The 25,794-nt window shown below is 56.2% G+C and overlaps 1 protein-coding gene across 3 annotated transcripts in view; it reads left to right on the top strand.

Annotated features, from left to right (window-relative positions):
- Window positions 1–25,366, top strand: part of LRRN2 (leucine rich repeat neuronal 2) — a 62,014-nt gene extending 36,648 nt beyond the window's left edge. For 2 of the 3 annotated variants that reach the window (XM_080647298.1, XM_080647299.1), the window contains exons 2-4: window positions 9,839–10,056; window positions 15,953–16,170; window positions 22,353–25,366. In XM_080647298.1, coding sequence (XP_080503424.1) covers window positions 22,572–24,734 — 2,163 coding nt within the window. In that variant the 5' untranslated portion in view covers window positions 9,839–10,056; window positions 15,953–16,170; window positions 22,353–22,571 and the 3' untranslated portion in view covers window positions 24,735–25,366. The remainder of the gene's footprint in view (window positions 1–9,838; window positions 10,057–15,952; window positions 16,171–22,352) is intronic. The other variant, XM_080647300.1, reaches the window with a different exon arrangement.
- Window positions 25,367–25,794: the final 428 nt, after the last annotated feature.

The raw sequence follows: 25,794 nt of genomic DNA, 5'->3' as shown, positions 1-25,794 counted from the left end.
AAATCAATAAATTATATATTTTTTAAAAAAGTAAAAAGAAACGGGTGAAATTAATAGCGTTATTTAACCCAATATATCCAGAACATTATCTTTTCAAATGTGATCAACGTAACAGAGTTATTAGCGAGTTGTTTTGCATTCCTTTTCCATATTGAGTCTTCCCATGCTGGTAATGCTCCAGGGCTACATGAGGGCCTCCACAGCGGACAGCACAGGCCTTCCTTCTTGCTGCGGCTCCGTTCTGCTGAGTCACTCTGTGAGAGCCATTGCACCTGGCTTCTGCTGCCCCCGACACTGCTGTCATTAGCCTAGTTATTAATAATAGGAAAGGAGCAGAGGGAAGGCCAGATATTATAGGCCTGCATTTGGGCAGCTCGCCAGGAAACTACAACTTCACACTCCCCAGGGGTCCAACAAAGGGGAGATAGACGCATGCCCAGTAAAGTTGGGGGGACATAGGGAAGGTGCTTGCTGTCAGTCACCTCTGAGAACAAAGGTCATTGGCCAGCATGGGTGTGGCCACTGCAAAGGCAAGAAATTTGGGGTATGTAACCCCCTGAACACAAGCACTCGCTTGCTCTTGCTGCGCTTGGGACTCGGGATTTGTGTGATTCTGGGCTGTGGCGCTCTCTTGCATTCGCCCATGTGGCCCACGGCCATGTGGACCCCACACACAATGGACTAATGGGCTGTGACTAGTCTGATGCTGTGCTGGACCCAAATGCAACATGGAAGGGAAACGCTGGACCCTGGCTTTGCTTCTCACTATACTGAACCCCCAGCTGCACCTCCTCGATGACTGGACTAAGGGAAGTGGGACTTTGGAAACCCAGGGATATCATTCCACACAAAAATCACTCATTCTCCCATGCAAGTCTCAGGAAATTCTTATCCGAAGGACTCCACCCCCAGCTCCCGTGGGGAAAAGGACCCACCACTTTGTCCGATATCACCCTAACTTATCACCCTGACTTTCTACTGTTGTAGGGAGCCCTCCCCTTTCCTCTCACTCGCCCATCTTCCAGCACACCTCTCTCTCCTCCCCCTCTCCCTCCTACAGAAGGCCTTATTGTCAGACAAGACCCCTTTAAACGGGTGAGACAAAGGTGACGAATGTTCCTCATTTACATTCGGAGTCTATCTGGCTTTTTGGCCCTGTTGAATGGCACCTCTATCAAAACATCTCATTTGGAAATGTCACTGTGGCTTCTGATAAGTCATCAGTCACCCTGCTGGTGGCTGACGGAGGGGTAACGGGGTGGTGGCTCCTAACACACCGTGGAACGCGTCTTTCACAATCGTGGAGAGTTTTACTCATGCGATGGGGCATGGCATCTCTCTTGAAGGAAAGGAACTATTAACCCGGCCGCAGCAGGCTCCGCAAGGCCTTTCCCCCTTAACTTTCCAACCTCTCTTTTACCTCCTTCCTCACGGCAGGCCACCCGCGGGCACCTCCTCTCCCACTCCTGCAGGAGCAGGCCGCCACCCTCACGGCAGGGCACAGGAAGCTGTCAAAGTTGCTGCAGAACCCCTCTCGGAATATAGTGCTGCGAGTGGTCCAGGAATCTCACCAGGGGCCCGAAACAGCTCCCGTGGGGGGAGGAAATCCCACCTTCTTCCCAGCCACTGTTCCTTTCTGGATGTGATTGCTGGTCCTCCCCTCTCCCCATCCTCTGTCGTCCCAGGCGTGTGCTGCCGCTGCTGTCCCTGAGGAGCTGTACTGCAGGTGCCTGCCATCCCTGTTTCCTCTCAATTTCAACAGAAACAGAAGTAGTTTTTTTTGGAAAGGAACATTCACTAAAAACTAAAGAAAAACAATAATACATCAAAAAAAGCATAGAAATAAGTCCCAAGTTTTTTCAGGTCATGTATTTCTGATCAAAAATAAAGGCACTCAAGTCCCTGATGAGATGGGCTGGTCCAGTCCAAGCAGCCTGGCCCCCCTTCTGTCTGAAGTCCGCCCCTCTCCCCCTCCCCGCTCCTCTCACCGTGGAGGGCTTCTTCTTCCCTCCCCTCACTTTTCCCATCTTCCTCCTCACCCCTTTGGGGTCGAGGCTTTGGCCAAGTGATGCAAGTAACCAAACATGGTTGGGCGGATAGAAACATGGGCGGATAAAGGCCCCGGGTGGCTAACTGAGCTAGAGAGAGAACTCGCTCGGCTAAAATAGCCATTCCTCAGGTGGGGATGCCTGCTGGGTTGCCTTGTAAACACAACCTAAACCCCAGGGTGCATCTTCTGGCACCATCCAGACAGGCTGGAGGAAAGCCATCTTGGCAACTGATTTAAGCTATCCTCCATCCATTCTGTCTTCATCGTCAGTAAAGGAAAATCTCTCTCTCCCTCTCTCTCTCTCCCCCCCCACCTCTCTCTCTCTCTCTCTCTCTCTCTCTCTCTCATCTCTCTCTCTCTTTCTCTCTCTCTCTCTCTCTCTCTCTCTCTCTCTCTCTCTCTCTCTCTCTCACACACACACACACACACACACACACTTTTTCCATGAGCCTTGCCCCATTCCTGTCTCCTGTGGTGCTGTGTTGTGATTTCTGCTGAAGGCAGCGTCTTGTAAAGCAGGGGTGGGAAACGTGTGGCCTGCAGACCTCAAAATCATTTGGTCTGGCCCTGCCAAGCCATTCGGGGTGAGTTAGTTAAATGTTTGACCACATAGAGCAGGCTAATCTTTAGGTTGATAATTTTGTATGGCTCACAAATAATGTTATAAATATCCAAGTGGCGCTGGCAGAAAAAGGTTCCCCACCCCTGTAAAGAAAAAAATTCATTCTAGAGCTGGGCCAGCCTGGCCCCAGTGTTGAGCTCTGCAACTTCTGACATGGCTCTGGGCAAGTCAGTCACCTCGGAGCTTGGTGCCCTCATCTGTGATGCCAGTCACACTGAGCGAGACCCAACACTGCCAGCTCACAATTGTTAACTCCCTTCCTCACCCCCTCCCCATCCTCTCCCTCTTCCTCCCCGTGCAGGTGCAAGGCAGGGAAGGTTCTAGGTGACCGACAAGCCCTCTGTCTGCCTTGGCCCGGTGGCTGGGAGTGGACATGTGTGGACTCCAGATGGGATGAGCGCATTAGCCCTTGCACGTCACCCACCTGCTCATCTAGCCTGGACAGGGTTGTACCAAACTCCAGCAGGACCCAAGTTAGCCACCCGTGACGGGGGACTGCCACCTTTACAAGAAGCCTTCTGTTAAAGGGGACCCCACTGCCAGCCATGGGCAACCACGCCATTTGTCCTCTTACCCCAGCCCACATGTACTGAGCACCCACCATGTGCCAGGCCCCGTGCAAGGCAGAGGGCAGCCGATGGAGCAGGCTCGGCCCCTGCTTGAGAAGCTCAGTCTAGGGAGACAGACGGTCCCTCCATGGCTCCTGCTAAACTAGAGTAGGTGCTGCAGGAGCAGGAGGGAGGCAGGATGTCACCAAGGAGATGAGAACGGAGCTGACACTTGGAGGATAATTAAAGGCTCTCAACTTGGAGAATGGGAGGACATTGCAGAGCAGCCAGCTCAAAGGCCTGCAAGTGCACTGAGAGCAGCCAGTTCCTGCACAGGTCAGGGAAGGGAAGAGGAGGCGAGGCCGGGAGGGTGGGCAGGATGGGGTGGGGCAGCTGCTGGAGCAGCTGAGGGGCCTGCTCTTTGATCAAGGTGAGCCGGTGACCTCTCTCATCAGAGAGAGACCGAGTGGAGGCGGCAGGAGACAGAGGGGAACTGTGGGGTGTCAGGAAAGAGCAGTGTAAGGGGAGCTTCTAGGAGGAGAAGGGCCCGGGTGAGCCAGGGGGACTGGGAGATTTCGGTCACCAGTGTAGGGGAAATGGCTTCTGGCTGCATTCACATCTCACCAAGCAACCTTTTCTCTGGTACTGCAGGGGTGCAGCTCAGAGCTAGAGGGGTACACACCCCACCCCATCCTGCTGGAGCGAGAACTCACTCACTGAGCTCCTGCTGTGTGCGGGGCCATGTCAGTCTCTCAGCACGACCTCGCTTAATCATCCACATAACCCTATGAGAAAGTCCCGTGTTGCAGATAGAGTAACTGACATGCAGAGAAGGTGAGTCATTTGTTTAAGGTTCCACAGCTGGTAAGAGACAGAAGCTGGACTTGAACTAGAGTCTTTCACAATCTGAAGGCTTTTCCTTCCACTCTGCCCTGCAGAGCATTTAGTTCCCAGCTTCCCGAGCCTGGTCTCTGTCTAGCCCCCGGGCTTCTGGAGGAATTTAGATGACATTGACGCCGCCTTCATCGTCAGAAGGCTGTCACGAGGTGACAGGAAACAGTAGGTACAGAGCTGTCACAATGGGGAAAATGAGGTGCTGAGGAAGGCACTATCGCCGCCTCTGTATAGGAGGCAGCCACAGCCCTGCCTGTCATAGTCTGCTTCAGTGTCCCCAAACCCATCCTAAGCCCCCTCTTCAAGCAGGCAGAGCCCAGTCCCCAAAATCCACCACTGGCTTCCGAAAGAGAGTCCCCTTTAGGGAAGGCAACAACCCATCGTGTTCAGAACAGTCATCGGCACCGTTGGAAATCTGATGCAAGCTTTGGGCCTTCTCTCCAGAAAAACTCACCTGCATGACACACGCACACTCACAAACGTGTTTGCGTACAACTGCACTTGTTCCCAGACTCATCACTCCACCCGTAGGGATAAGTAGGCTCTCTCTCTGGACATGCTGGGGGAATGCGCTTAGGATGGGCCAGTCCTGGCCATGCGCGCCCTCCCCCCCCCCCCCCCCCCCCGCCTTTTCCCATAGCTTTTGGAGAAAGTAGAGGACTAGAACTCACACCCAGTCATTGCTTTTCAAGTGTGCGGGGCGGGGGGAGGTGGGGGAGGTGAAGCCACCGGCCACAAGAGAGTCTTGGCTTGTCTGTCCATTTAAATTGCTTAAGGTCCTTCATGCCAGGGTGTGGGTGGGCTGACCGGATAGTGGGGAGTGGGCTCTGTCTGAAGATTGGTCCCTCTTCACGCCGCTCAGGATGCTGGCTCTCAGAACCCGGGATGCTCCCCCTGACACTGAATTCTCTGGGAAAAGCTTGGGAGGAGATGAGGCCGATGCTGTGTCCTCCTCCCTCCCACCAGCCACCTCGGGAAGTTCCTGTCTGTCCCAGGTGGGAAGCACGTGCGATCCTAATAGAGCTGCCTAATCACTTGTTTAAATTAGACATGTGGTGTGTAATGACTCCTGGCTGGACCAGAGAGAGCCATCAGCTGTCCTCTGCAGGGACCAGACCTGTGGGTACACGTGGCCCCACAGGCTGCAGGAGCAGGGGCATTCTCCCTGAGGCAGGGCTGGCTGGCTGGGGAGCCCAGGGGTTGAGGGGCAAAGGCAGCTGACACCTCACTCCCTCCCTTCCTTACTCTGCTGCTCGTGGGCCCAGGGTGATCCTGGGAAGCAGGAGGAGAGGACCTGAGACAGCTGCCCAGCTCTGCCACTGGCACCCGAAGGGCAGCTCCTGGCACAGGTGGGTCTGGAGTGTGCACCCGCACTTGCCTCCCAGCTGCAGGAGACAGAAAATTGGGCAAGTCCTCAGCCTCCCCAGGCCCAGGGGTGTGGCCATAAAGCCAGTAGGTTCGCTGTTTACCCAGAGTTTTGCGGTCTGGGGACAGAGGTGCTAGGGAAATATTAGCTACAGCCCTGTTAATTACTACTGTTTTTATCATTATTACAGAGGAGAATGTTCCCCTGTTAATTCCCTGCGAAAACAAGCTGGCACCACCCAGGCCTAGTGCCCAGGAGAACAAGCACTGGCAAAGTACAGTCTCCCAATTCGCTCCCCTCCAAGCTGGTTCACGTGGCCGAGCACAGCGCCTCTGGCCTGCCACATAGCCCAACACACACACACACACACACACACACTTGTGCACAGATACACACATTCACACTTGCTCATGCACAGATACACATATGCCACACACACACAGATACACACATGCTATACATGCACACACATGCATGCTCCCAGAGACAGAGAGAGAGAGAGAGAGAATGGGATTGTTGCCCCCTACTAGCTGTCTGACCTTGGGCATGAGGCTTAACTTCTTTTAGCCTCAGTTTCCTCATCTGCACAGTGGGGGTAATATGAGTTGTTACGAGGATGAAAAGAGATAGTGAGTGGCAAGTCCCGGCAGAGAATAAGCCCTTAATGAAATTAGCTATCTTTTGCATCTATTTTAGCTATACAAGGCATATGTCATTGCTCCCATTTTATTTGTTTTTATTTATGTTTATTCAGTCGACAGCCCCATTTTAGAATTGTGGGGACTGAGCCCAAGAGGTGGGTCCCCAGCACCAGTCTGGGGCAGGCACCCTGTCTTCCCAATGAGAGGCTGTAGGCCGTGTGAGGCTCAGTGTTTGCAGAGTGGAGGCATTTGGCCCCCTGCTGGCCCTGCTCCAAGCCTGGGCTTTTCCCTCAGGACAGGCTGACCCCCGCCGGGTAGACAGGAGGCCCTGCTGGGCCAGGAGCGGACTGCAGCCCTGGAGGACAGCGGCCTCTCCACAACTGCGGGGGGCGCTAGGGGGCTCCCTGCTCTTGTGCACAAAGGAGGGACTCCCCAAGGTAGGAGCTGAGTCTCAGGGTCATGGAGGCCAAAGACGCTTCGCCAGCGGAGGGTAGGAGCCTAGGGTGCCTCCCGTAGCCCGGCTCCATTGAGGGCAGGTTAGGTGCCAGGTGATTTCTTGGCAAGTCAAGCCTTTTTGGTTTCACCCTCTCTCTTACCCAGGAAGTTCTCCCCCACACCCAGCCACAGTGTCCTATGGCATGTCATCTGGTTTCCTGACCCTGGTCCTCAGAGGAGATGGGCTTGGCTTCAGGCCCCACCAGACACTCTCCTGTGACGGCCAGGAAGAGAGGTTGGGCCCTCTGCATGTGCTGGCCAGTCCTTGGGGCCTGGGTGTGACCTTTCACACACACATTCTAAGCCAGAGGGTTAGGAGTGAGTCCCAGAGAGCCTCCCTTCCCCCCTCTCCTTCCCCAACCCCCAACCCCCTCCCCCCAGCTTCATGGGGAGCTATTTGCCTGGCTGGGGGCTGGAGTGGAAGCCATTCTCAGGGTGAGATAAGAGAAGGTCACCAGCCCTAGGCGGTGGCCAGGAGCTGGTGTGAACCCTACCTCTGCTGCAGACCCCTTCCACGGTCTTGGAAGGTCACTGTAAGCCTCTGTGTCCTGGTCTGTGATGGGAAGGCCGCATTCCTACTCCACGGGGGCGGAGGACTCAACGAGGTCAGGCACGGGAAGGCTGCGCTTGGTGCCAACATCAAACGTGCTGCTGTGGATGCTGAAGCGAGGGTTGGAGGCCTGGCCAGGATGATAATAACTCTGTGAACCGTGACATGTGGGATCAATGCTGGTGATTAGATCCCCAGACTGCTGCCTGCAGACAAGGCCAAGGCCTAATGCTTGGGCCGGGCAGGCACTCCCAGATGGGGCCCCTCCACACTCAGGGGATGCTTTCATGGAGCAGGAGAGAGGCCAGGAAAAGTGGAGAGGAGAAAGCCCCAGCAGTTTCTCCTCTGTGCTCCCCGCTCTCAGCTCCTGGAGGAACTGAGCTGCGTAATACAATGGGATTTAATAAAATGCCTTTAACTCCCAAAGTTTGTCTGCTGCCAGCTCCTTAATTAAATTGCCCAATGCCGCTCTGCAATGGCAGCACAAACTCCTGTGTTTAAAGAGCACCGTGTTGCCATGGCACCCCCGACAGACAGGGCCAGCGGCTGTGGAGGAGCATACAGATGAGGCGTGGGGGTGGCCCCTGCCCACAGTGTCCATCCTATACCCTGCGTGTACACACACACACACACACACACACACACACACACACACAGAGTCAGTCAGTCAGGCTCTGGTCTGGCTTTCCTGGGAAAGGATTTAGCCTCGCTAAGAATGCTGAGCCTGGACTTTAGAAAGGGAGACGCGGGGTGGCAATGGGGGCATTTGAACAAAGCAGAGCTGGCCAACTGGTATGGCTGTGGCAGGTCCCAGGCCCAGCGCTGGGCACTCAGGACAGCCTGGGGTGCCTGGGGCAGCTGTATGTCTCATCTCCCCAGCCCAGGCTCTGAGGGGAGCCAGCCCCTCCCCAGGGCACTTCACAAATACACTTTCTCTGCATGCCTCCACTGGAGAAGGGAGGGAAGCACTGGGCCAGTCTGATCGGCTTAATGGAAGGAAGGAGTGTGTTCTCTCACACGTGGAGGGTGGAGGACAGAGGATTGCACTTCTTTCTGGATTTTTCCTTCAGATGCAGTGGCTCACAGTCCAGGCTTCCCATTAAAACCAGTTGGGGAATTTTTTCACCAACATTTTATGAAAATTTTCAAATATACAGTGAAGTTGAAAGAATTTTACGGTGAGCAACGATATACCCACCATCTACCAGACCCTACCATTAACCTTTTCCTAGGCTGGCTTTGTCACAGCTCTCCATCTGTCCCTCAATCCATCTTATTTTGGGTGCATTTCCAAGTAAATTGCAGACATCAGTCCACGTCATTCTAAATTCTTCAGTATGCACAACTATGGACTTTAATTTTGTTTTACAGGGTTTTTTTCTTTTGACATAAAATTTACACACAAAGACATCCTGGAGCGTTCTGTGTGTGTTTTAAATGTCAAGTCCCCAGAGATTGACTTGATTGGTCTGGAGAGGGACAGGGGGCAGCGATTCTTGTTTTTATTGCCCCCCAGCAGAACGTGGAGCTCCCCTGGCCACACCCTTTAAGCCCCCGCCCCCTCCCTCCAGGTGCTCTCCATGTATGCCGTCCACCTCCAAGTTCACGCTTCGTTTATTTACTGTGGGCCTTGCACATCCATTGTTCTTGTGTTAGCGTTATAGAGGGTGTCCTTATGTCGTGTCTGTTTCCCAATGGAAGAAACCATATCTGGTTGAGATGCTGTGCATGTCGCAGCAATGAAGCCACATACACTTTATTTGCTTATTGGGGTGCTTATGATGACTCGGACTGTGGAGTGGATGGAAAGACAGGGATGCTAGTGGAGGGTATTCCAAGTGATAGGATGGCAGTGAGCACAGGGTCCTGGTGGTCACAGCTGAGGACAGCGGCAACAGTGGGTCTGAGCTATTGATAGAGGTGATGGGCTGCAGGTGGGGTCCCCAGGTGATGCGTTGTGCAGGTGGTCATGGTGACACTGCTGATGTCACCCTCTGAGGGTGATGTGCAGAGAGATGCTCATTCGCCCACTGTTACCACCTGGGGAAATGTTGGTTGTCGCATAAACAAGAGGTTCGGTCTTCCCACTGGAGAACCCCATGGTTGCAAGGCGCAACTCCTTCCGAAATGCTGAGGCCACCTGAGAGCCTTCACCCCTGGAGCCTGGAAGAGGCCAGACTGCGTGCTGCAGCCCATGCTCAGCCGCCCTGTTCCAGTGCCAGGCCCGGCCCCAGGAGACAGTGCGAGAGGGTCACCGGAAAGGTTTATTTGAGATGAGCAGACCTGGGAGCCAGCTGGACTTGGGGCCCCTACCTCTGCTTGAAGCCAGCTGGACTTGAACCCTACCTCATCATGCCAGCCATCTCATGATCGATAGAGATTTTATTGGCTGCCTGTGTGCTTCCTGCCCTTCCATACCTGGTACACTCTTGAGAGAGGACAGAGGGCAAGTGGCCCCTCCCTTAACCCAGGCAACAGGGGACAGAGGGATGCAAAGCCAGTGCTTAGCTGGCGTCCCTCTGAGTTGTTCTGGGCTACTGGGCTAAGGAGGGAGGTGGAAGGATGAGGTTCGGCTGCTGAGACTTTTATGTTTTTTAGTATATAAATAAGCCCAGAGAATGATGCTGAAAAATACCTTTAAAATAATGTTGCCCAACCCTTTTGTTTTACAGATGAGAAAACTTGGGCCACGTGGGCAGCAAATAAAATCCCTGTTGAGAACAACAATAAATACCCTTCGTGTACATATGTCTCTAATGATGCAAAGACACCCCCGCCTGTGATCTGACTGGAGCTTAGTCCAGCCCTGCGAGCTGCCGGGGAGCTTCCTGCCCGTCTGACGGATGGCTCCTGAGTCCCTCCCAGATTCTTCCCACTAGCAACAAGCCAGGTGATGTTTTTGTAGTTCATCGTACGTATTTCACACTCGTGCTTTCATGTATCTGTGCCACATCTCTGTGCAAAAGACTTCTGTCCCCATTTCTCGGAGGAGAAAACTGAGGCTCCTGGAGGTTGACATCTTGCCCAGCTTGCCCAGCTTCACTGTGCGGAGTGGAACTAGAACCCAGGATCCCCGTGTTCGTGTCCTAGGGTTGCCATATCAAAGCACTACAAGCCACGAGGCTTAAGTAACAGAAACCCGTTGTCTCACAGCTCTGAGGTCAGAAGTCTGGAATCAAGGTGTCCGTCAGACCAGGCTCCCCCTGAAAGCTATAGGGGAGACTCCTTCCTCGCCACTCCCAGCTTCTAGGGGTCTCTCTCCTCAGCTTGCAGCTGCAGCCCTCCAGTCTCCGTCTCTGTCCCCACATGATTCTCCCGGTGCCTGTGTGTCTGCATCTGAACTTCCCTCGGTTTACACGGACACCAGTCATTGGGTTAGGGCAGTGGTCGGCAAACTGCGGCTCGCGAGCCACATGCGGCTCTTTGGCCCCTTGAGTGTGGCTCTTCCACAAAATACCACGGCCTGGGCGAGTCTATTTTGAAGAAGTGGCTTTAGAAGAAGTTTAAGTTTAAAAAACTTGTCTCTCAAAAGAAATTTCAATTGTTGTCCTGTTGATATTTGGCTCTGTTGACTAGTGAGTTTGCCGACCACTGGGTTAGGGCCACTGTGATCCAGTATGACCTCATCTTAACTTGATCCCATCTGCAAAGACCCGATTTCCAAATGAAGGGCACATTCCCATGTACTGGGAGTTAGGGCTTCAATATATCTTTGGGGGGAGGAGGGGTCACAGTTCAACCATACCAGCCCCTGCCCCAAGCCAGTGGCCTTCCACGCATGCAGTTTGCATCCTGTGCTCCAAGCCGTCCATTTCCTCCTCCCATCTCTTACCACTGAGGACGAGGCGCTCCCCTCTCCTGCAAGACGGAGAGCTGGGAGCACTTTCCATCTTCTGCTTCCCAAGTTCCCAAGATGCGAGGGTAGAATCATGAAATATGTGGGCCTTTTGTCTTCTCTGTTCCCAGACAGTAAAAATCATTAAGGCTTGCTCTTAATTAGTTTAATTTCGAAACTTCTCAATATTGATTTAACCTCCACTCCTTTGTACTTGCTGCAGGCACTGAATTATGCCTGTTATTGATCGTGGATGGAAGCCTTTCCAGCCACCAGACTCTGGGGCGCTGGGAGCCGCAGGTCCCCCGGGGGCGGTGCTGGGCTCTGGGGCGTGGACCAGCTTGGGAGAGGGAGCCTCTAGGCCAGATTGGGAAGGGTCCTCCCCTGAGAAAGGGCCGCTCGGCTTAGGCCAGGGGCCAGTCTCTTTCTCTTGGGTTGGCCCAGGCTCAGGGAGTTTGAGTAAGAAGTCAGCTGGCAGCCTCCCAATCCCCTTCCAGGCCCGAGGAGAGCTGGGCAGTGGGCGCTGCAGGAGGGTGACGTGGGGCCAAGATGTAGAGCCCAGGCTTCGGCACCAGCCACAACCAAGCTGGAGTCCTGACTTGACCAGCTGTGCGTCCTTGAGCATTTGACACCTGTGACATGGGTCAGTCATCCCATGTCAGTGTTGTGAGCATGCAGTGCAGCCACTCAGGGCAGGCCCCAGCCCAAGGCCTGGCTCCGTCTTCGGTTGGTGGCTACCATGGTCACTGCTGCTGTCCCACTGGGAAGAGAAGGCCTAGACTTGGCATCACACTCTATCTTCTAGCCCTGGCCCCATTACTCACTTGGTGCGTGATCTTGGGCAACTCACTTAATATCCTTTCCATTGAAATGGGAGTAATGGCACCTACACCCTTGCAGGGCTATTGTGAGAATCACATAGGATGGTGGATATGGAAGAATTTAAATTGCAAGGAGCATCCACTCCTGACAGATCATGAGCATTGATGGCTAGAGTGGTCAGTGCCCTACATGCGCCCTTTGGCAGCTCTCTGCCTGCATTACCGTGTCCACATCGTTCGGCTGTGGCGCGCTGCTCCAGCCTCTTCCCCACATCACGCACACAAGACCTCAGGGCAGCCACCTCGGAATTCACGCCATGGGTTTTACGCAGTCTGTCTCCAATATGCGCACGTGCCTTCCACCATCTGTGCGCCTGCTGACCTGCTGGTTCCGCAGCACTTCCCTTGTGGTTTTTTAAAACAGCTTTATTGAAGTTGTGAATTTGCATTCCATCAAATTCACCCATTTTTAGGGTGCAATTCAATGACGTTTGGTAAAGTTGCTCTGATTTCTTGGCCCAACTTCCCACCTGAAGCAGAAGTGTGTTCTCTCCTCCCTGTGCCCCTGTTGCCCTTGGTAAATGCCTGTGACACCGGTTATCATGCTGTAGTAGAGCGGTTTTTTATCTGTGCCTTCCTGCCTGCCCTCCCCATAACCTTGTACCCCTAGACCTGCATCATACCAGCATCCGATCAGGGCTTGGGGAATGCTCATTGTGTACACAGTGGAGGTGAGGGGGGTTCTGGAAACTCTAGTCTTAACTGTCAGGATAATGATAAGAAGCTCATCATATACATATACACATACACATACACATACACAGACACATACACATACACATACACATACACATACACATACACATACATATTTCTAATCTCAGCTTGGCCATTATCTAGCCCAGCAGGTCTCAGAGAGGAGCAGCTGGAGGGCTTGGGCAAACCTGGGCCACTGGCCCCACCCTCAGAGAGTCTGAGTCTGGAGGGGGCTGGGTCCAAGAAACCGCATTTCTAACAAGTCTGCAGGTGATGCTGATACTGGGGCCCAGGGACCCCCATTTTAGAGCTGCTCGCTGCTCTGGCCCAACCTTCTCACTTCATGGGTGAGGAGCCAAGGCCTGGAGAAATGAGAGGACATGTTCCAAGGCCTGTCCCAAAGTCCAGACTAAAACCCAGGCCTGTGTCCTGGCCTCCTCCCTCTCTGGCTTCAGAGAAGCAGGCTGAGTGGTGCAGAAGGTGGACGGAGCTTCCCCTAGGCCTGGGCCCCACCTGGGGAGGGGAGGTGGAGGAGGGGCTGCTGAGGGAGAGGTCAGCGGGATTGGAGAGGGGACCAAAGGCAGGGGACCAGGTGAGGGGTGGCCAGGGCAGGTCTGCAGGAGGAGGTGAGGGATGACGGCCATTCTCCCTGCAGTCGAAGGCAGGGGAGGGGGTTGGGAGGGGCCGCTGCAGGCCTCAGCTGCAGCCATTCATCTCGCAGGCTGCCTGAGACAGCTGACAGAGGGAGCAGGCGCTGAGCCCGGCAGACACCAGGCTCCTTCCACCAGCGATTTATCTCTCAGCTTCATCTGGCAAACCTGCTGATGAAACGAGTCTCCTTCTCTCTCCGCCTCATCAATTTTCATTCTCATTTCATTTTCCTTTTCCGTTAGAAGAGGTTCGGCCTTTCTCCTTGTTTAACTGGTCTCCCCATTTGATCCACTGCCCTTTCTCCTCAGCCATCCAGGCCCCCAAGGCTCTCTCCAACCTCTCCCCCCAGCTCCACCCCCATGCCCTGGGGGTCCCTCCCTCTGTGCACAAATACTGGAGAGAGAAACCCAACACACACCCCCTCCCACATGAGACTCCCCCGTTCACTTCAAACAAGACTGGAAGATCTATGGTGCTTCCCTTTCGTTCTGGAGCAGCTCACAGTCTGAGAGAAGAGATGAGCATCATACTGGACCGGATTCTTAGAGGATGCGGGAAGGGGCGAGGGGCTGGTTAATTGGTGATGGCTGTGGTCAGGGACAGCTTCCGAGAGGTGCAGTGTAAACTGAGACTTCAGAGATGGGAAGACATTACACACATGAGAAAGGGAACTTCTAGGCAAGGGCCCTGCATGTGCAAAGGCACGGGAGCAGCCGGGTATTGCTTGCACCTCTCTGAAGGCTCCCCCTGCTCCCCTGCCCTCGTGTCTAGCTCTCAGGGACCCACTGTGTCCAAAGGGATGTCCTGAGGCACAATCCCTGGCTTCCAGAGGAAGCCTTTTGAGAATGCTACAGGGTCTGCCCACACCCCCACCTGATCCTAGAAAGAACGGGGGATTATAGGGAGGGAGGCTGGAAGGCTCACGGATCTGCCCCTCTGGCTTGTGACTGGCCAAGGTGGAATGACTGGGCTGCTGTCAAGCTGGGACATGGAGACTCTGCCCGAGGGACCATTTGACCCTTCCAGTGTCTGTCTGGTGGTCTAGAAGCCAGGGACTGTGCCTCCGCAAACAGAGGAGGATGGAAGGGAAGGGGACTCTACTGAGCACCAGGCGCTTTATGGACATCCCCCCGTGAGGCAGGAGCACCTGAGTGAGGATGCCCAGGGCCACAGAGCCAGCACCAGGATTCACATGGAACCACTAGCCTAAGCCCTCGGGGGGCGGGGGGGAGGGGGGGCTGGAGTCCACAGGATTTGGCCGGAAGGGAGCCTGAGAGAGCTCCGGAAGGGTGAGCATCATCAGAGGATCGTGTCGAATCCAGAAGCAGAAACCGAGTCAGAGAGAAGTGCCTTCTCTCCCTGAGGGGAGGGCTCAAGTGGCTGAGCAGCGGCCAGAGCCAGGGGCAGGGGCAGGGGCAGGGGCAGGGTGTGGGCCCGAGGACGCCAGGCTCTGGGGCCGTTGTGTCTCCTGCCAGTTGGTGAGGAAGGAGGCGGAAGGGGCCTGAGCCCAGACACCGAGCCGCCCGGTCTTCGGGAGCTCCGGAACAACCGGCCCCTCCTCTCTCCCTGCCCTCCTTTCCTGCCTTCCTTTCCTGTTGCCGCAGATGTTTTCTGAGCTCCTACTGTGTGCCCGACAGTTGGAGGAACTGGCCACTTGGAGCATAGTCCCTTCCCCCGAGGGGCTCACAGTCTGGTGGGAGAGACAGACAGACAAGTAAACAGGTAGTTTATGACGGAGGGAAGTTGGGGCACAGAGGACCCCGGAGAGGGAGGGGTGGAGCTAAAGTCTGGCAGCGCCTGGTGGGGGGACCAGCCCAGTACTGCTCTCCATGCCTGGCAGGGTGGCTCCACACCCTGCAGTCCTTTTGGTGCAGTGCGACCAGACAGAGACTGGCGCCCTCCACTCCTAATTAAGAAATAGCGGGACAGGCTTCCTCCCAGGCCCAGAGCTCTACCACCCTCTGCCGGGCCAGCCAGGAGGCCTGGGAACAGAGCTATGCCCGGGACAGGTCCCTTCCCTCCCAGCCTAGAAGGGGTTTTTACTGGAACCCTGACGCCTCTCCAGAGAGGAGGGGAGGGAAGGACACCAGACACCCCTTTCCCCAGGGGATGCCTCCAGTTTCCCTCCTGCTCTCCTCCAGAAAGCCCCCCACCCCCAACACCACCACCACCACCATCCACTCTTAGAAGTCAGCTTCTGGCACCAGAATTATAGGTAGAGAAAGGGTTGGCTAATGAAACCCACCCAGGCTCAAATCCTGGCTCTTCCACACTTTGCTGTGGGTCCTTGGGCTGGCCCACTGAGCTTGGGGTTTCTGACTAAAAAGTACCTCCTCCCAGGTTGTCGGGTGCGGCCAGCACATAGAGATCCCGGCACGGAGAAGGCGCTCGGGAATGGCGCATCTTTCCTCTGGGCTTTGCTCTATGACATAGAGTCTGTGTCATCCTTGCAGGGGTGTCAACCAGAGCTGAAGGGACTCAGCTTACCAAGAGGGAGCTGCTCAGTGAACAATGGTTTTCAAGCTTTTGTAGATGTAACCTAAGGCCAAAAATGCATGCCTTTTCATCATGTCCCTGTACAGTGTGTGAGAGTGTGTGTGTGTGTGTGTGTGTGTGTGTGTGTGTGTGTGTGTGTAAAATGGGGGGGGTGGATTTTTCAGCAGTGTTTAGCTATATACAGTGCGCTCTGATGTTTCTATTTTATTTCTCTTTTTAAAATGCAGATTGTGACCCACTTTAAACTGTTTTCATGACCCACTAATGGGCTGCCCTTCACAGTTCACGGCAATAGAGCACGTCCCGCCCCTGCAGGCGAGGCCTGCCCTGCACCACACTCTGGAGAGACAGAAATCAATAGCGAAGCATCGTTTCCTCGAGGAGCCCGCAGCCTGGCTGGGACGGCAGACCTGCAGCCTGACAGCAAGAACGGTGCTGTGTGGAGGTCTGTCCCAGGGTCTCTGGGCCTGCGGGGGGAGGGGAGGGGTAACCACCCTTCTCGAGGGAATGGAGAAAGCACCTCGGTGGAGGGGGCATTTAGGAGGGGTTTTGATAGCTGAAGAGGAGCTCGGTAGTTGAAACTGTTTTGCAGGCAGCCTGAGATGCCCAAGGGGTGAAAGGAAGTAGCAAGCCTGGTTGTTTAGTGGGAGCACAGGGTGTCTGGGCATGAGAGGCTCACTTAAGGGTGAGGACAAGAGACCAAAGAGCATGGGGGGCGGGGAGGGGGGCGGACGCGGTGCTGCCTGACAGAGATGGGGCTGAAGAAGCAAGAGCAGGTTTGGTGGGAGAAGATGGAGAAGATGGCTGAGTTTGGGGCACGTTGGGTGTGAGGAGCCTCTGAGGCAAGCAGGTGGAGGCGTTGGGGGCAGTTAGAAGTGAGGCTGGGCCCCTCCTTCCTGACCACCTGTGGGTGTGTCCTCTGCCCAGTGCCCCAGAACCCTAAGGAGAAGACCGGGGGGGTCTGCAGCAGAAAGGGGGGTGAGCAGCGCTGCACCAGGTAGTGGCCAGGACCCAGCAGGGCTTTGGGGAAGGGAGTCACAGGGGCGCACGGGGCCAGGAGGTCACCCTGCCATCTCCCTGCCTCGAGGCAGTCTGGCACTCCCAGGCCCAGGCCACAGGATCCAGCCAGAGCAGGGCCCTAAGGCGTAGAGCAATTTCTAGATACGGGAACTATGGAACGAGAAAGCGGACTCGGTCTCCCTTTCCGGAGAAGGCTGATTAAGCATGAGACCCTGAGAGGCTGTAGCCCTCAGGAAACACAAGGATGAATTAAGTGAACTTCAAGTCTGACGTCCTGGCATCCCCTCAAGTTTCCAAAGACCATGTCCCTGGTTGTGATGGAAAAGGAAGGGAAATCTGGGTTAAAAAGATGAAACGGGCCTAGTCCGTTTGACTAAGCAGTTAGAGCACTGTCCTGGGGACTGAAGGGTCCCGGGTTCAATTCAGGTCAAGGTGACGTACCTTGGTTGAAGGCTCAATCCCTGACCCTGGTCAGGGCACATGAGGGAGGCAACCAATTGATGTGTCTCTCTCACATCAATGTTTCTCTCTCTGTCGGTCTCTCTTCCTCCATTCCACTCTCTCTAAAAATCAATGGAAAAAAAGATATCCTCGAGGGAGGATTAACAACAACAAAAAAGATGAAAGTGCTTGATGGTGACAGAAGTCAAGACAGTGGCTAATGCCAGACGGGGGCGGGATGAGACTGGAAAGGAACCTTCCCAGGAACCTTCTAGAATGCTGGAAATAGTTCTGTCTTGAGGTCAGTGGTAGTTATACTGGTATCCACAAATGTAGACATTCATGCAGCTGTGCCCTTAGAATTAGTGTTATTTGTGCACTCTCCTGGACAAATGTTACACCCCAATAATATTCTTTAAAGGTTGAATACAAACGATGAGAGATGAGAAGTAAGAAGAGAAGATGGAATAAGAGACAACATCAAGGGGCAAATGAAGGGACTAAGAAGCATGGCATCTCCCTTACGCCCACAGCTATTCTGTGAGCCACGTCCCAGCCTAGGCATGTGAGGTTCAGAGAATTACCCACTTTGCCCAAGGTCACACAGCGAGGGGCAGAGCCAGGTTCAAACTGATTGCAAAGCCCAGGACCCTCCCTTCGCCTCTCCCCCTTTGCATGAGTCATGCATGGAATTCAGGCTCTGGAAGACTAGATAAATGCCGCCTGCGCCCCCGCTGAGGTCTCCTTCAGCTCTGAGGTCCTAGTTGTCTGTGATTAAGTGAGAGGTGGGTGTGAGGGCCATGCTCACCTCCCAGGAGGGGCAGAGGCCAGGTGTACAGATGGAGCGCTGGCTTCCCTCTCTCTGCAGCCCTTCCACCCAGCGCTTATCTGCCGGTGAGGAAGCCGGAGTTTATCAACGCTGCACTCAATTATGCTGCCCATCTGTCTGCGCAGCTCAGGGGGGCCTGGCACTGAAGCTGCGAAGGCCAGGCAATCGATCACAGCCTGCCCGCCCACCCCGTCCTCCAGAACCCCAGCTCCCAGGGGTAGGGTGGAGGCGCCAGGGAGCGGAGATTTCTGGGAGGGAGGCTGTGAGAGGCTGGAGGAGCAGCAATTTAGATGTGGCAGGAGCACAGGGACTGTGCTGGGGCGGGGCCAGAGAAGAGGAAAGGGCAGCTCTGGCTCCTGACAACAGCGGCTCCAGAGCTTGGTTTAATAATCAGGCCCACACTCTGCTCAATCCAGAGCAGCTGCCTGGGGCAGGTGGGGCCTGCAGAGCCAGCCCTTCCAAGAGAAAAGTTGGCCCCTGGAGTGAGCAACCTTGCTTCCCTGACTGTAGGTCCTGGGCTTTCTGTCTCCTGTAGCTGAAGGCCGTGCGGGCAGCAGTGCTGGCAAAGAGCACCAGCCCCAGCCCCCAGTCAGAAGCAGGCCGGAGTCCGCGTGAGGCCTGCTGGCTGTTTGCCCTGTGGTTCCAGGCCCAGCCACATTCACCTGGCAACAGTGTCTTCTTTTCTGTGCTGTCCCGCCAGTAGGTCACTCTAGCCAGGAGCCTAGGCGTGGCGTCTGAGGGTAGCCAGGGAAAAGGAGCTTGGACCCAGGCCATCTCTAAAGGGAACTGCACCTGGGCGGGCATGTTGGGCTGGCCCTGCACTCTGCTCCTATGAGACAGGCATTGACCCGCAGGGCAGGGAGCGTTGGCTGGGCTGGCGGCTCAGGTTATGGAGTCAAAGACCGGGTTTGAATCTTGACCCCGCCTGCAGAAGCTGTGCAACCTCTGACAAGTCACCTAACCTCTCAGAGCCTCTGTTGCTTTCCCTGCAAAAGGAGACTAAATCCCTTCCCTGCCTACACGCAGGGTTGTGGGAAGATGACAAGTTTCACTATTTATATCCACTCACACGTACCCTCTCATGCACAGTCCTACACCCCGCACGGTGGGGACACAAACAGCACGTAAGACATGGCCCCTGCACCAGGAGTTTGGAACCCAGTTGGGAAATGTACACGTGATAGTCTGAACTCCTGCTCACCCGGGAGATTATGGATACAAGACAATTAGCTTTCTCTGCGCTCCTGGCAGAAATTGCTCATCAGCCTGCATGAGTGGGCCGTGTGTAAGACAGCCTTGAATGGCGATGGCAGGTGAGTGGGCAGCTCTGAGCTCCACCCTGGACGGGGCTGCACGCTCAGCAAGGGGGTGGGGGGCTTTTCAGGCCTTGGGCAAGTCTCGGGATCAGACGTGCACAAACATGAGTCATCAGGCCGCTGCCTCTCTCTGGGTGCTGCACCCCGGGCCTGGCCTCCCGGTGAGGCCGGGGCATTGCTTCTATCACCCATCCCAGCCTGAAGTGTAGGGAAAGGCCCGTCACTGGAGGGTTTTAATTGTTTTAAATGGTTTCTCCGTCACAAATTGTTAGAACGAAGGTGGAGGAAGAGAGATGCCCTGGACTCAGGCAGGGTCTGAGATGCCTGGGGCCGAGCTGAAGACCCCTCCCCACCCACCCACTCCAGCCTTCTCTCTGCCTCTGAATGGTCTTGGGCTCTCCTAATCACTTTGCATTTTGGGTGCTGCCAGAGAAGGCAGTCTTAGAAGGTGGGGCATACTATTGTGTATTTCTGCTCACAGCTCCCCACCCCATCACCTGGGGGCAACCCTGAGCCCACAGTGGGCAAGCTTACCGTAATAGAGGCTTGTCAAGTTCTCGGATCCAACTTCTGTTCCTCCTAAAAGCCCTGGTTGGAGGGCCTCCCAACCCCGGGGGATGAATGGAGCTGGAAGGAAACTAACATTTCTTGAGTTCTTTCCGTGTGCAATACAGTTCCCTTTGCCCTAATGACAACCTCACTTATACGTAAGGAACAGGCGCTCCCAGAAGTCAATAACTGTTCCCACGGCACTCTGGTAGGAGGTAGTGTGTGCGTAACAGCAAGATCTCCTTGCTGGTGGGTTCTGCTCCTCGGGCCAGGTCTAGGCAGGAAGCAGGACTTCTGGCCTTGGATCCAGTTCCATGACAAGGCCCTTCGGGAACCCAGCTGTCCCTGCTGCCTCTCCACCCACGGAGTGTACCGCAGAACCCCCTTCCCTGTTCCTGGCCACCAGGCATGGCTTGGGTGGCCGGGCCCCCCAGGCTCCCCTGGTACATGTATGTAGGTGCACGCACATGTGTGCCCATGTGTGTGTTTGCCCTGAGTTTTATGGGTCAGTGCCCACATAAGTCATGGTTGGAAAAAACAACCATAACAAAATGCACAGAGGCAGCTGCAAAAGAAGGTGGGGGGAAGGTAGTCTGATGTAAACAGGCATGCCTCCCACGGCTGTCCTGCACCCCACCCAGGAGGAGTAAGCAGCCCTGGGTCCTGGAAGCTGGATGAAGTAGGCAAAGAGCTCCTCTGGCCAGCTGAGAGGCAGCCGTCTGAAAGGTGGTAGGAGACACAGCTCCCCGCTTCCCAAAGCTCCCTAGTAAGGAAGGAGACAAGAATGGGTACCCACCCTGCTGCTGCAGCCACCAGTGCAGCCCAGGGTGCCCAGGGTAGGCTCTAGCCCAGGGGTGGGCAAACTTTTTGACTCGAGGGCCACAATGGGTTCTTAAACTGGACCGGAGGGCCAGAACAAAAGCATGGATGGAGTGTTTGTGTGAACTAATATAAATTCAAAGTAAAGGAGCGGAGGGGAGAGCAAGAGAACCGGATAGAACAGCCGGATCCGGCCCGCGGGCCGTAGTTTGCCCAAGGCTGCTCTAGCCAGACCTGGGAACCAAGAAGCGTGGTGCAACTGGCACAGGCTCTGGACACGGGTAGATTCCTATCTCCTGTCGCTTACCGGCCAAATTCTTTAACCTCTTCCGAACTGCAGTGTCTTCATCTGCAAACTGGAGGTATTAATGTTTACCCTGTAGGCTAGTTGTGAAGGTTGAATCAGAAAGAGACATTCAGAGTCGTTGAAGAGTCCTGGCAAACTGCAGTATGCAGTAAGCATGTGCACCTCCCTAATGCCTGCAGGTGGAAGACTCCCCAGATCAGACCTCCCCGAGGAGTCAGCCAGGCCCGGGAAGCCCCTTGTGTCCCCACCTTGGTTCTAGGCCAAGGCTGGACGTGGCTTCAGGGTGATGCAGCCTGCCTGTGGGGCTGAGAACATGGACTGGTCTCCTGGGTTGGGAGGAAGGAAACAGCAAGGGCTTGGATTATAGTTTGTGGTGGGGATGGGGCCTGACCTCCTGGGGGAAGGGCCCCTGAGCCCCTGAGGTTGATTCATACAGTAAAGCAGGCCCTCAGCCAGCGAGGGGCGGCCGGTGTGGGGGAGGTTTCTGGAGGAGACTGGCCTTAGGGGGAGTCTTGAGGAACATGTAGAGGTTGCCTGGGAGACAATAGAAAGGAGGCCCGAGAAGGGTAATGGCAGGGTAACTCCAGCCTGAGAGGGTGTGCACAGAGGGCAAGTGGGATGGCAGCTGGAGGAGCCGGGAGAAGTGGCTGGGACGGGTCACAGAAGGTCTTACCTGCAGTGCTAAGGAGGTCAGACTCAGACTTCTTAATCCCAGCACCTGGCAGCTCAGCCAGGGAAAGGGAAAGGGAAACCCTGCCTCCAGGTAAGGAAGTTGGCAAAAACCCACGCTGCACCCCGCCCAGGAGGAGTAAGCAGACCTCAGGCAGGACCACTGCCTGCCCCAGACAGTCTGGGGTGGGGTCAGGGGCCACTGCCTTTGACGTTCCTGGGAGCCCAGGCTGGAAGGCAGAAGCCGCAGGGGACGTCTGCAGACTCACTATTTTCCATTTACTGAGGGAGCCCAGGAGGCAGATGGAGAGAGATGAGAACGCTTGGAGAATCCACTCCACCTCTCTCTGGGCTCAGAGGACTCTGAAGATGACAATGTTCGCAGCCGTCCCCTCTCCTCTACACACACACACACACACACACACACACACACACACACCTTTCCCGAGTCTTCCGGAAGTTTCCAAGGCCCCTCTTCCTCCTGCCCTGAAGCCTCATCACAGTCACCCACTTCTCACCTCAGGTCCTAGAAAAGGACACTAAAGCCTACGATACAGGACAGGACCCAGGAGACCCAGCCGCTCAGCTCTTTGCGCCTCTTGAGTCAGACAAGAGAGCCGGAGGAGGGATGGGTTCTGCTTCTCTCCACCTGCTTAACTCTGCCTCCTCTTCTCTAGGGCTGCCTGCTGGGCATGGCGATGAGTGAGCAGGCCCAGCGGACAAGGATGGAGAGCCGCACCCAGGAGGGCGAGAAGTGATGCCCAGCCGTCCCCCATGACTGCCTTGAGAGTGGGGCTCCCCAGGCCCTGGCAGGCTGCTGACCCTCAGCCTGCAAACCGCTAAGGGCAGGACTTGAGACTTTTCCTGTGGATGGTCCCCTCCCCTGTGGCTCCACCATGAGGCTCCTCGTGGCCCCCCTCTTGCTAGCATGGGTGGCTGGTGCCACTGCCGCTGTGCCCGTGGTCCCCTGGCGTGTGCCCTGCCCCCCTCAGTGTGCCTGCCAGATCCGGCCCTGGTATACACCCCGCTCGTCCTACCGCGAGGCCACCACCGTGGACTGCAATGACCTGTTCCTGACGGCCGTGCCCCCAGCGCTGCCTGCGGGCACACAGACCTTGCTCCTGCAGAGCAATGGCATCGTCCGCGTGGACCGGAGTGAGCTCGGCTACCTGGCCAACCTCACGGAGCTGGACCTGTCCCAGAACAGCTTTTCCGACGCCCGGGACTGTGATTTCCAGGCCCTGCCCCAGCTGCTGAGCCTGCACCTGGAGGAGAACCAGCTGACCCGCCTGGAGGACCACAGCTTTGCAGGGCTGGCCAGCCTGCAGGAGCTCTATCTCAACCACAACCAGCTGCGCCGCATCGCCCCCCGGGCCTTCGCCGGCCTCGGCAACCTGCTGCGGCTGCACCTCAACTCCAACCTGCTGAGGGCCGTGGACAGCCGCTGGTTCGAGATGCTGCCCAGCCTGGAGATCCTCATGATCGGGGGCAACAAGGTGGATGCCATCCTGGACATGAACTTCCGGCCCCTGGCCAACCTGCGCAGCCTGGTGCTGGCAGGCATGAACCTCCGGGAGATCTCCAACTACGCCCTGGAGGGGCTGCAGAGCCTGGAGAGCCTCTCCTTCTATGACAACCAGCTGGTCCGGGTGCCCAGGCGGGCGCTGGAGCAGGTGCCTGGGCTCAAGTTCCTGGACCTGAACAAGAACCCGCTCCAGCGGGTGGGACCCGGGGACTTCGCCAACATGCTGCACCTCAAGGAGCTGGGGCTGAACAACATGGAGGAGCTGGTTTCCATCGACAAGTTTGCCCTGGTCAACCTCCCCGAGCTGACCAAGCTGGACATCACCAACAACCCCCGGCTGTCCTTCATCCACCCCCGCGCCTTCCACCACCTGCCCCAGATGGAGACCCTCATGCTCAACAACAATGCGCTCAGTGCCTTGCACCGGCAGACGGTGGAGTCCCTGCCCAACCTGCAGGAGGTGGGTCTTCACGGCAACCCCATCCGCTGCGACTGCGTCATCCGCTGGGCCAATGCCACCGGCACCCGCGTCCGCTTCATCGAGCCGCAGTCCACCCTGTGTGCTGAGCCGCCGGACCTCCAGCGCCGCCCAGTCCGGGAGGTGCCCTTCCGAGAGATGACAGACCACTGCCTGCCCCTCATCTCCCCCCGCAGCTTTCCTCCCAGCCTCCACGTGGCCGGCGGAGAGAGCCTGGTGCTGCACTGCCGGGCGCTGGCGGAACCAGAGCCTGAGATCTACTGGGTCACTCCAGCTGGGGTTCGACTGACAGCTGCCCGGGCAGGCAAGAGACACCGGGTGTACCCTGAGGGGACCCTGGAGCTGCGGAGGGTGACGGTGGCAGAGGCGGGGCTGTACACCTGTGTGGCCCAGAACCTGGTGGGGGCCGACACCAAGACAGTCAGTGTGGTGGTTGGCAGGGCTCCCCTGAAGCTGGGCAGGGACAAGGGGTGGGGGCTAGAGCTGCGGGTGCAGGAGACCCACCCCTATCGCATCCTGCTCTCTTGGGTCCCCCCACCCAACACCATCTCCACCAACCTCACCTGGTCCAGCGCCTCCTCCCTCCGGGGCCAGGGGGCCACTGCTCTGGCCCGCCTGCCTCGGGGCACCCACAGCTACAACATCACCCGCCTCCTTCAGGCCACGGAGTACTGGGCCTGCCTGCAAGTGGCCTTTGCTGATGCCCACACCCAGTTGGCCTGCGTGTGGGCCAGGACTACAGAGGCCACTCCCTGCCACCGAGCCTTAGGGGACCGACCTGGGCTCATAGCCATCCTGGCCCTGGCTGTCGTCCTGCTGATAGCCGGGATAGCAACTCACCTTGGCCCTGGCCAGCCCAGGCAGGGGGTGGGTGGGCGGCCTCTCCTTCCGGCCTGGGCTTTCTGGGGCTGGTGTGCCCCCTCAGTCCGGGTGGTGTCTGCACCCCTCGTCCGGCCCTGGAATCTGGGAAGGAAGCTGCCCACGTCCTTAGAAGGAGAGACACTGTCACCATCATTGTCTCACAATTCCTGGAGCTCATCCTGTCCTCAGCAGTAGAGAAATAATGAGGACTACTTTTTAACAAAAGGGAAGCAAACTGGGCCAGATGCCCTGCCAAGAAAGTGACATGGATCCACGTGCTCAAGGCCGGACAGCTGGGCCATGACAGACAGGGCTTGGTGGCCCCCGGGGCTGCTCCCGCCACCTCCAAAACATGGCCCTTACCTTCCGGGGCTCCTCTGCTGCCTTTTTGAGGAGCATCTGCAAGGGACAGAAGGACTCTGGCGAAAACCTCCCACCTCCCCAGCTGTCTACATGCCCAGAGGCTCCTGGGCAGCGCCTGGCTGTCCCCTGCCCGTGTCCCCAGGCCCTCGGCCCTCAGGATGTGCCCCTCCTCTGCCGTTTCTCTGTCCAGTCTCAGTTGCTTGCTCTTCCCCCTCCTGGGCAAGGGCTGAAGGAGGCCTCTCCTCCCAGCTACCCCAGCCTGCTCTGAAGGCCACTTGGATGAGGCTGCCCAGGACCGCCTCCTCCTGGCAGCCCGGTTGGCGCTCGCCCGGAGGTTGACTTTCTATAGGCAATTTTGTACCTTTGTGGAGGAATGTGTCACCTCCCCCCAACCCAGTTCGCTCTTCTCTCCTGTTTTGTAAAAAATAAAACTAAATAAGAAAAACATGCTAAGGAGGGAAAGGACACACAAAAAAAATAGTCATTTGAGTCCTGAGTACAAACCCGGAGCTCTCTGCTCGGGGAATCCCTGTAAGCTCTGGGCGGGCGGGGGGCGGGGGGGGGGGGCGGGGGGGGGCGCGAGGGAGGGGCGGGAACGGAAGAGGAGAAAGAAAAGGAGGGGAAATGGGGAAGCAGGGCACTGGTTTCCCTTCAGGTTTTGATTCTGGCCTCTCCTAGACAGTCCTGACTGAGCAGCGGAGCTGGGAAGAGGGACAAAGAGCCCAGAGACTGACAAGAGAGGGCGAAAGCAGGGGCGGCAGGGAGGAGGGTGGGGGAGAGAAAGGGAGAAAAAGCCAGAGATGGAGGGAGTGGAAATTTCCATCACCAAACACTGTCACCCCCTCCTCATCCTCTGATAAGCAATTAACATGCCAGTGCATAAGAAGCACTT

The sequence above is a fragment of the Plecotus auritus genome (assembly GCF_963455305.1).
Source record: "Plecotus auritus genome assembly, chromosome: 12".
NCBI classification, from domain to species: Eukaryota; Metazoa; Chordata; class Mammalia; order Chiroptera; family Vespertilionidae; genus Plecotus; species Plecotus auritus.
The sequence above is the reverse complement of the archived record's forward strand: the minus strand, read 5'-3'. Positions and strand labels throughout refer to the sequence as shown.